The following is an 11,890-nucleotide window of genomic DNA, read 5'->3' as shown; positions in this document are numbered from 1 at the left end:
GATAATTGAAGTGCATCACAAATGTTATTTGTGTATACATATAGCCATGTTACTTATGCCAGGCGTAGCAATAAAGAAATCCTTATTTATAAAAACAAAAAAACAAACGTTGATGCATTTTGGAATTTATTTTCTCAGATAACATAAATTATACATAAAGCTTTTCTAATGGTGTCCTTTGGCATCTAAAAAGTCCTATTGATTTAGTAAAAACATGTTTTTCTTTATTCCTTATTATTGTAAGAGATGCTGTAAGGAATGATCGCCCATCCATACAAGGAGAACAATATATTGCTTATCAACCATAAAGATCTAACATATATCAAAACCTACTAGACATGTGCATTTGTTTTTTTGTCCGCAATGTCATTTTCGTCTGAATTTCAGGTATTTTCGTTATCATTTTAACAAACGAAAACGAACGCACAGAATATGAAAACCGACAGATACGACATAAACAAATGCTTTATTTTCGTTTTCGTTAGTCGAATGTGCCTAACCTTAACTCTATTAGTCCAAGATTATTCTACATAGAGAGAAAAGATTCAACATTATAGAGAGAAAAGATTTGACATTATAGAGAGAAAAGATTTAACATTATAGAGAGAAAAGATTTGACATTATAGAGAGAAAAGATTTGACATTATAGAGAGAAAAGACTCAACATTATAGAGAGAAAAGATTTGACATTATAGAGAGAAAAGACTCAACATTATAGAGAGAAAAGATTCAAAATTATAGAGAGAAAAGATTTGACATTATAGAGAGAAAAGATTTGACATTATAGAGAGAAAATATTCGACATTATAGAGAGAAAATATTCAACATTATAGAGAGAAAAGATTTGACATTATAGAGAGAAAAGACTCAACATTATAGAGAGAAAAGATTCAAAATTATAGAGAGAAAAGATTTGACATTATAGAGAGAAAAGATTTGACATTATAGAGAGAAAAGATTCGACATTATAGAGAGAAAATATTCAACATTATAGAGAGAAAAGATTCATTATTATAGCGAGAAAAGATTTTACATTATAGAGAGAAAAGATCCGACATTATAGAGAGAAAAGATCTGACATTATAGAGAGAAAAGATCCGACATTATAGAGAGAAAAGATTCGACATTATAGAGAGAAAAGATCCGACATTATAGAGAAAAAGATTCCACATTATAGAGAGAAAAGATTCGACATTATAGAGAGAAAAGATTCATCATTATAGAGAGAAAATATTTGGCATTATAGAGAGAAAAGATTTGACATTATAGAGAGAAAAGATTCAACATTATAGAGAGAAAAGATTCGACATTATAGAGAGAAAAGATTCAACATTATAGAGAGAAAAGATCCGACATTATAGAGAGAAAAGATTCGACATCATAGAGAGAAAAGATTCGACATTATAGAGAGGAAAGATTCGACATTATAGAGAGAAAAGATCCGACATTATAGAGAGAAAAGATCCGACATTATAGAGAGAAAATATTCGACATTATAGAGAGAAAAGATTCAACATTATAGAGAGAAAAGATTCGACATTCTAGAGAGAAAAGATTCGACATTCTAGAGAGAAAAGATTCGACATTATAGAGAGAAAAGATTTGGCATTATAGAGAGAAAAGATTTGACATTATAGAGAGAAAAGATCCGACATTATAGAGAGAAAAGATTCGACATTATAGAGAGAAAAAATCGCTGCTGGAATTGGGTGGGGGAAGTAAAATAATAATAATGATGATGATGAATGTTATTGGTTGATTGTAACCAAAGAGGAGGAGCAGTAAAATAGCTAGAACTAACTTGACAAATCAACATGAACGACGAAGATTCGACAAAGCATCGAAAAACATACAAACGTCAAATCTGTCATTGAAGGCTTATGGTGTCTGTTGATAGTTCTCAGAAGATTAGCCAAAGCAGTTAAACTGTACAATGCCACAATCGTACATTTCCCGTCAAATGCTCGGCCCATAGGCTATAGAAAAATTCTAATGTCGGTTGACTAGTAATAATAACTAATAATAACTAATAAATAAATAAATATAATTATTACTAGAATTAGAATTAGAATTCTACTATAGCTTGTAGGAGGAACATTCAAAGTTTGATTGCAGTGTCGTACAGTTTAGCTGCTCCGTCAAATCTTCTTTGAACATTTGACAGACACCATAAGCCTTCAATAACAGATTCAACCTCAATTCGAATTTTCGGACGAATGCAATTTCCAACGAAAAACGAAATAAATAAAAACAAATTTTGGGAGTAACTAAATAAATTTATTTTTCAGACGAAAACGAAATTACGAAATTAAATATTTCAGTGTGCGCATGTCTAAAACCTACATCGGGGTTCCTGTACTTGGGAGAAAAAGGAGAAAATAATTGCTGAAAATATTTGAGAAAGTATTAATTATATGTCGCTCACTAATCAAACTCAAACATACGATCGCCGCGAGCGGACACTTGTGGTCAAATGCTCCTCCCATAGGCTATAGAAGAATTCTAATGTTGGTTGACTAGTAATAATAATTAATTAATACAACATTGGAATTCTACTATAGCTTGTGGGAGGAGCATTCGACCGGAAATGTACAATTGCGGCGCCGTACAGTTTAGCTGCTTCTTAGAACATTTGACGAACACCATAAGCCTTCAATTGACAGATTCATCCTTAATTAATTCGGATTTTCGGACGAATGCATTTTTTAACGAAACAAGATAAAGAAAAACGAATAGATATGTGCATTAGTTTTTTTGTCCGCAATGTCATTTTCGTCTGAATTTCAGGTATTTTCGTTATCATTTTAACAAACGAAAACGAACGCACAGAATACGAAAACCGACAGATACGACATAAACAAATGCTTTATTTTCATTTTCGTTAGTCGAATGTGCCTAACCTTAACTCTATTAGTCCAAGATTATTCTACATAGAGAGAAAAGATTCAACATTATAGAGAGAAAAGATTCGACATTATAGAGAGAAAAGATTTGACATTATAGAGAGAAAAGATTTGACATTATAGAGAGAAAAGATTCGACATTATAGAGAGAAAAGATTCATCATTATAGAGAGAAAATATTTGGCATTATAGAGAGAAAAGATTCAACATTATAGAGAGAAAAGATTCGACATTATAGAGAGAAAAGATTCATCATTATAGAGAGAAAAGATTTGGCATTATAGAGAGAAAAGATTTGACATTATAGAGAGAAAAGATTTGACATTATAGAGAGAAAAGATTTGACATTATAGAGAGAAAAGATTTGACATTATAGAGAGAAAAGATTCGACATTATAGAGAGAAAAGATTCATCATTATAGAGAGAAAAGATTCGACATTATAGAGAGAAAAGATTCGACATTATAGAGAGAAAAGATTCATCATTATAGAGAGAAAATATTTGGCATTATAGAGAGAAAAGATTTGACATTATAGAGAGAAAAGATTCAACATTATAGAGAGAAAAGATTCGACATTATAGAGAGAAAAGATTCAACATTATAGAGAGAAAAGATCCGACATTATAGAGAGAAAAGATTCGACATCATAGAGAGAAAAGATTCGACATTATAGAGAGGAAAGATTCGACATTATAGAGAGAAAAGATTCGACATTATAGAGAGAAAAGATTCAACATTATAGAGAGAAAAGATTCGACATTCTAGAGAGAAAAGATTCGACATTCTAGAGAGAAAAGATTCGACATTATAGAGAGAAAAGATTTGGCATTATAGAGAGAAAAGATTTGACATTATAGAGAGAAAAGATCCGACATTATAGAGAGAAAAGATTCGACATTATAGAGAGAAAAGATTCGACATTATAGAGAGAAAAGATTCGACATTATAGAGAGAAAAGATTCAACATTATAGAGAGAAAAGATTCAACATCATAGAGAGAAAAGATTCGACATTATAGAGAGAAAAGATTCGACATTATAGAGAGAAAAGATTCGACATTATAGAGAGAAAAGATTCAACATTATAGAGAGAAAAGATTCAACATTATAGAGAGAAAAGATTCAACATCATAGAGAGAAAAGATTCGACATTATAGAGAGAAAAGATTCGACATTATAGAGAGAAAAAATCGCTGCTGGAATTGGGTGGGGGAAGTAAAATAATAATAATGATGATGATGAATGTTATTGGTTGATTGTAACCAAAGAGGAGGAGCAGTAAAATAGCTAGAACTAACTTGACAAATCAACATGAACGACGAAGATTCGACAAAGCATCGAAAAACATACAAACGTCAAATCTGTCATTGAAGGCTTATGGTGTCTGTTGATAGTTCTCAGAAGATTAGCCAAAGCAGTTAAACTGTACAATGCCACAATCGTACATTTCCCGTCAAATGCTCGGCCCATAGGCTATAGAAAAATTCTAATGTCGGTTGACTAGTAATAATAACTAATAATAACTAATAAATAAATAAATATAATTATTACTAGAATTAGAATTAGAATTCTACTATAGCTTGTAGGAGGAACATTCAAAGTTTGATTGCAGTGTCGTACAGTTTAGCTGCTCCGTCAAATCTTCTTTGAACATTTGACAGACACCATAAGCCTTCAATAACAGATTCAACCTCAATTCGAATTTTCGGACGAATGCAATTTCCAACGAAAAACGAAATAAATAAAAACAAATTTTGGGAGTAACTAAATAAATTTATTTTTCAGACGAAAACGAAATTACGAAATTAAATATTTCAGTGTGCGCATGTCTAAAACCTACATCGGGGTTCCTGTACTTGGGAGAAAAAGGAGAAAATAATTGCTGAAAATATTTGAGAAAGTATTAATTATATGTCGCTCACTAATCAAACTCAAACATACGATCGCCGCGAGCGGACACTTGTGGTCAAATGCTCCTCCCATAGGCTATAGAAGAATTCTAATGTTGGTTGACTAGTAATAATAATTAATTAATACAACATTGGAATTCTACTATAGCTTGTGGGAGGAGCATTCGACCGGAAATGTACAATTGCGGCGCCGTACAGTTTAGCTGCTTCTTAGAACATTTGACGAACACCATAAGCCTTCAATTGACAGATTCATCCTTAATTAATTCGGATTTTCGGACGAATGCATTTTTTAACGAAACAAGATAAAGAAAAACGAATAGATATGTGCATTAGTTTTTTTGTCCGCAATGTCATTTTCGTCTGAATTTCAGGTATTTTCGTTATCATTTTAACAAACGAAAACGAACGCACAGAATACGAAAACCGACAGATACGACATAAACAAATGCTTTATTTTCATTTTCGTTAGTCGAATGTGCCTAACCTTAACTCTATTAGTCCAAGATTATTCTACATAGAGAGAAAAGATTCAACATTATAGAGAGAAAAGATTCGACATTATAGAGAGAAAAGATTTGACATTATAGAGAGAAAAGATTTGACATTATAGAGAGAAAAGATTCGACATTATAGAGAGAAAAGATTCATCATTATAGAGAGAAAATATTTGGCATTATAGAGAGAAAAGATTCAACATTATAGAGAGAAAAGATTCGACATTATAGAGAGAAAAGATTCATCATTATAGAGAGAAAAGATTTGGCATTATAGAGAGAAAAGATTTGACATTATAGAGAGAAAAGATTTGACATTATAGAGAGAAAAGATTTGACATTATAGAGAGAAAAGATTTGACATTATAGAGAGAAAAGATTCGACATTATAGAGAGAAAAGATTCATCATTATAGAGAGAAAAGATTCCACATTATAGAGAGAAAAGATTCGACATTATAGAGAGAAAAGATTCATCATTATAGAGAGAAAATATTTGGCATTATAGAGAGAAAAGATTTGACATTATAGAGAGAAAAGATTCAACATTATAGAGAGAAAAGATTCGACATTATAGAGAGAAAAGATTCGACATTATAGAGAGAAAAGATTCGACATTATAGAGAGAAAAGATTCGACATCATAGAGAGAAAAGATTCGACATTATAGAGAGGAAAGATTCGACATTATAGAGAGAAAAGATTCGACATTATAGAGAGAAAAGATTCAACATTATAGAGAGAAAAGATTCGACATTCTAGAGAGAAAAGATTCGACATTCTAGAGAGAAAAGATTCGACATTATAGAGAGAAAAGATTTGGCATTATAGAGAGAAAAGATTTGACATTATAGAGAGAAAAGATCCGACATTATAGAGAGAAAAGATTCGACATTATAGAGAGAAAAGATTCGACATTATAGAGAGAAAAGATTCGACATTATAGAGAGAAAAGATTCAACATTATAGAGAGAAAAGATTCAACATCATAGAGAGAAAAGATTCGACATTATAGAGAGAAAAGATTCGACATTATAGAGAGAAAAGATTCGACATTATAGAGAGAAAAGATTCAACATTATAGAGAGAAAAGATTCAACATTATAGAGAGAAAAGATTCAACATCATAGAGAGAAAAGATTCGACATTATAGAGAGAAAAGATTCGACATTATAGAGAGAAAAAATCGCTGCTGGAATTGGGTGGGGGAAGTAAAATAATAATAATGATGATGATGAATGTTATTGGTTGATTGTAACCAAAGAGGAGGAGCAGTAAAATAGCGAGAACTAACTTGACAAATCAACATGAACGACGAAGATTCGACAAAGCATCGAAAAACATACAAACGTCGAATCTGTCATTGAAGGCTTATGGTGTCTGTTGATAGTTCTCAGAAGATTAGACAAAGCAGTTAAACTGTACAATGCCGCAATCGTACATTTCCCGTCAAATGCTCGGCCCATAGGCTATAGAAAAATTCTAATGTCGGTTGACTAGTAATAATAACTAATAATAACTAATAAATAAATAAATAAAAAAAATATTACTAGAATTAGAATTCTACTATAGCTTGTAGGAGGAACATTCGACCGGAAAAGTTTGATTGTAGCGTCGTACAGTTTAGCTGCTCCGTCAAATCTTCTTTGAACATTTGACAGACACCATAAGCCTTCAATAACAGATTCAACCCTAATTTGTTCGGATTTTCGGACAAATGCAATTTCCAACAAAAAACGAAATAAATAAAAACGAATTTTGGGAGTAACTAAATAAATATATTTTTAGGATTAAAACACAATGAAATATTTCAGTGTGCACATGTCTAAAACCTACATCGGGATACATGTACTTGGGAGAAAAAGGAGAAAATAATTGCTGAAAATATTTGAGAAAGTATTAATTATATGTCGCTCACTAATCAAACTCAAACATACGATCGCCGTGAGCGGACACTTGTGGTCAAATACTCCTCCCATAGGCTATGGAAGAATTCTAATGTTGGTTGACTAGTAATAATAATTAATTATTATAATTATTACTAGTGTCATACAACATTGGAATTCTACTATAGCTTGTGGGAGGAGCATTCGACCGGAAATGTACAATTGCGGCGCCGTACAGTTTAGCTGCTTCTTAGAACATTCGACGGACACCATAAGCCTTCAATTGACAGATTCATCCTTAATTAATTCGGATTTTCGGACGAATGCATTTTTTAACGAAACAAGATAAAGAAAAACGAATTTCGGGAGTAACTAAATAAAAAATAAAATTCGGACGAAAACAAAATTCCGAAACAAAATATTTCGGTGTGCACAGGTCGATTAATTATATGTTGCTTACTAATCTGACTAAACTAACTAAAACTGCATTTGTTAAATTTTTCATTGATTGTCATCTTTTAAACTATCTGATCTGGGTATTTATAAATACTTTGTTCCAATTAAAAGCTTTGTAGGAGCATAAAAATATTATGTAAAACAAATATGTGGCAGACACAATTTAATCACAGAGTTCTATTGAGGTTTACCAAAGCTTAATGAAATGGCTACATTTGGTCTGTGGGGTACAATGACTTCCGGTCATGTAAGGGGAAGTACAAGTATGAGCCCCTGACATGTTTACATTTTACAATACTGAAATTCTTAATTGACTAAAAATGGCACAGAAATACAAAAAGTGTCAAATTTCACAATGATATTTTCAGAATGACGCCTGGATTAACTTTAAGTGATAATAAGACCTCATAAGTGCCTCCCTGAGATCTTTGTTCCTCAGGCTGTAGATCAGAGGATTCAGCAATGGGTTAATGAGGGAAGACATGACTGTAAACAGTTTGTTTAAATTGACCATATCACTAGAAGTGGGAACAAAGTAAATAAAAAGTATGGAGCCATAAAAGATGGAGACCACGGTGAGGTGGGATGTGCAGGTGGAGAAGGCTTTCCTCTTTCCAGTCTTGCTATGGATTCTGAGGATGGTCCTGAGAATATAGACATAGGGAATAAAGGTCATAAGAACAATTCCTAATCCAACACTAGCACCTAATAAGAATACGACCACCATGTTTATGAAGGTGTCAGTACATGTAATTTGATATAAGTGTGGAAGGTCACAAAAGAAGTTGTGGATGGAAGATGTTCTGCAGAAGGACAACCTGAGCAAAAATAAAGTATGAACCAAAGAGGCAGAACATGCTGCAACCCAGACCAGAGAGGCCATACAAGCACAGACCCTCCAAGACATAATTAGTTTATAACGTAGAGGGTGGCAGATGGCAATGTAGCGGTCATAGGACATAGCTGAGAGCAAGACAATTTCTGACTGAACAAAGAAGAGGTAGAAGAAGACTTGGGTTATACAGGCAGCAATGGATATCGATCGGCCTTTTGTGACCAAATCAAAGAGCATCCTTGGTGCCGTCACTGATGGATAGGACATGTCCAGAAATGCCAAGTTGGCAAGAAAAAAATACATTGGGTTGTGCAGATGGTAATCAGTGAGGATCAAGAAAAAAATAAGAAGGTTTGTGATAAGAGTCAACAGATAGATCGGAAGGAAGAACACAAAAAGTCCATTCATGGTCGGTGGGTGGTCTGATAGACCCACAAGAGTAAGAAACGTAATCTCTGTCACATTCCTCATAATATCGCTTTTTTGTCTTTTTAAATTTAATTTAATTGAACAGGAATACAATGATGTTTCTGAGGAATTAATACAAGAAAACACGTGCAGTCGGCCTTCACTTTATACGTGAAGACATTTGTATCGGCTTGTGGTTTATTCTTATATAAGATGTTGGAAGTCCTGAAGGACCGTCTGCCGTGTTGTAAGAACACAAAGCTGAAGGCCTCATTAAAGGTCTCTTAAGATTCAATTCAGAACACCTTTGTGACTTGAGAGCCATTTCAATATAATTTTGTACAGTTGTTAAACATTTGAATTGAAAATAAAATCCACTGAAATTCTTTTAATCTTTTTGTCACTTTTTTATTGGCTAGTGGCCTAGACGTAGAATCTAAAATATATTTGTCTTTTTTTTAGCTGTTTTATTTTTATTTTACTATACGAAGCAAACTTACAGTTAATATGTTCTATCTAAGAACACAAAGCTACACACCTTAGTACATTTTTCATTAAGTATATAACCTAATATGTTTATTTTTGCTTGAGTGAGGATTTATTTACAAGTTTACTTTTATTCAATAGAAAAGAATGTTACCTGAATATGTACTAGAATCACGTGTTTGACTTTCTGTTGGTTATATATATATAATTTCTCAGGTGTGGTAGACAGCACACGGTATACGTCCTAGTGCCAGCAATCAAGCCTTCCGAAAGGCTATATATAAAGAAAAAGTCCAGGGATTGCTGCACTTAAAATGTATTATAATGATTTCACATGTAATAAATCCGTAGATTCGTAAAGATTCGTAATTTCGTAAGACGCAAGTTTTCCTATTCGGACCCATTCGTATTTCGTAAGATGCAAGTTTTCCTATTCGGACCCGTTCGTATTTCGTAAGATGCAAGTTTTCCTATTCGGACCCGTTCGTATTTCGTAAGACGCAAGTTTTCCTATTCGGACCCGTTTGTATTTCGTAAGACGCAAGTTTTCCTATTCGGACCCGTTCGTATTTCGTAAGACGCAAGTTTTCCTATTCCGGCCCGTTTGTATTTTCGTAAGACGCAAGTTTTCCTATTCGGACCCGTTCGTATTTTGTAAGATGCAAGTTTTCCTATTCGGACCCGTTCGTATTTCGTAAGACGCAAGTTTTCCTATCCGGACCCGTTCATATTTCGTAAGACGCAAGTTTCCCTATTCGGCCCCGTTCGTATTTCGTAAGATGCAAGTTTCCCTATTCTGACCCGTTTGTATTTCGTAAGACGCAAGTTTTCCTATCCGGACCCGTTCATATTTCGTAAGACGCAAGTTTCCCTATTCAGGCCCGTTTGTATTTCGTAAGACGCAAGTTTCCCTATTCGGACCCGTTTGTATTTCGTAAGACGCAAGTTTCCCTATTCGGACCCGTTCGTATTTCGTAAGACGCAAGTTTTCCTATTCGGACCCGTTTGTATTTCGTAAGACGCAAGTTTTCCTATTCGGACCCGTTCGTATTTCGTAAGACGCAAGTTTTCCTATTCGGACCCGTTTGTATTTCGTAAAACGCACGTTTTCCTATTCGGACCCGTTCGTATTTCGTAAGACGCAAGTTTTCCTATTCGGACCCGTTTGTATTTCGTAAGACGCAAGTTTTCCTATTCGGACCCGTTTGTATTTCGTAAGACGCAAGTTTTCCTATTCGGACCCGTTCGTATTTCGTAAGACGCAAGTTTTCCTATTCGGACCCGTTCGTATTTCGTAAGACACAAGTTTTCCTATTCCGGCCCGTTTGTATTTCGTAAGACTCAAGTTTCCCTATTCAGGCCCGTTTGTATTTTCGTAAGACGCAAGTTTTCCTATTCGGACCCGTTCGTATTTCGTAAGACGCAAGTTTTCCTATTCGGCCCCGTTCGTATTTCGTAAGACGCAAGTTTCCCTATTCGGACCCGTTTGTATTTTCGGAAGACGCAAGTTTTCCTATTCGGACCCGTTTGTATTTTCGTAACAGTTTTATTTTTGTTTACACTGAATGATTTGTAATTCTGTCTAATTTATTTTCGTTGATTCGAAATTCGTAATTTTGTTAGCTAATAATTTTCGTTATTGTACTTTTTCGTAAATACATTGTGGCGCGGTCATTCGCAATCTCGTATTTTAGTTTCATTTTCAACACGCGGCTAATCCATATTAAGATAGATAGAGAAGATCTCTTGCGCTACTAGTGAGTATATATAAAACGTGAGGGAACCAAAATAACAAAAGCTGCTAAATCTAGTAGTGTTCACTAAACACAGAAAACATAAATAAATAAATAAATAAATAAATGATTTAGCGCTAGAGTAAATAAATAAATAAATAAATACAAACGATCCTATCACCGTGCAATATGGTGATAAAGTGCTGTATAATAAATAACAAGCGGCTATTATATAATACACACGTGAAACAAATCAAATATATACAAGTGATCTAAAATATAAATAAAGTGCTGCTGTGCAACTATAGTGACTCTGAATGATGCAAATGAACTGCAACTCAGTGCAAAAACTGCATAAAAAGTGCTGATAGTCCCACAAAATTGCACCAATATACACAATAGTCTATGGTTCAATAATGCAATGATGGTATATGCAGAAGATGAAACAATGTCCCATGTATTTGATGAGAGGGTAGGTCCTCCAATGTTTCCAAATTCCTGATGAAAATGTTTTCTATTTTTAATATTGAACCATGGTGACTCTCCTGCACCAGTCTCCCAGAACTCTCACCTTACAAATAAATTATATAGGCACATCAATGTTATATCTTCCACCGTGAAGGTGTTAGGATGCCCAGATAGATAATGCACTGCGATCCACGATCGTTCCACCTACGACTGATCACTGGAATGAGGAAGAGGGAGAGGGGGGGGAGATGAAAAAACTCCAGCCCGTGCCTGTGCAAATTTAAAATAATACTTTTGGTCTATTTGCCA

The 11,890-nt window shown here is 33.8% G+C and overlaps 1 protein-coding gene across 1 annotated transcript; it reads right to left on the bottom strand.

Moving 5' to 3' along the window:
- Positions 1 to 7,879: 7,879 nt before the first annotated feature.
- Positions 7,880 to 8,966, bottom strand: LOC120946287 (olfactory receptor 2A12-like). The gene has a single exon (XM_040361117.1). It carries the CDS (start codon positions 8,955 to 8,957, stop codon positions 8,016 to 8,018), a length of 942 nt encoding a protein of 313 aa, XP_040217051.1. The 5' UTR covers positions 8,958 to 8,966; the 3' UTR covers positions 7,880 to 8,015.
- Between the last annotated feature and the right edge of the window lie 2,924 nt (positions 8,967 to 11,890).

The sequence above is a fragment of the Rana temporaria genome, chromosome 7 (assembly GCF_905171775.1).
Source record: "Rana temporaria chromosome 7, aRanTem1.1, whole genome shotgun sequence".
Taxonomy (NCBI): domain Eukaryota; kingdom Metazoa; phylum Chordata; class Amphibia; order Anura; family Ranidae; genus Rana; species Rana temporaria.
The sequence above is the reverse complement of the archived record's forward strand: the minus strand, read 5'-3'. Positions and strand labels throughout refer to the sequence as shown.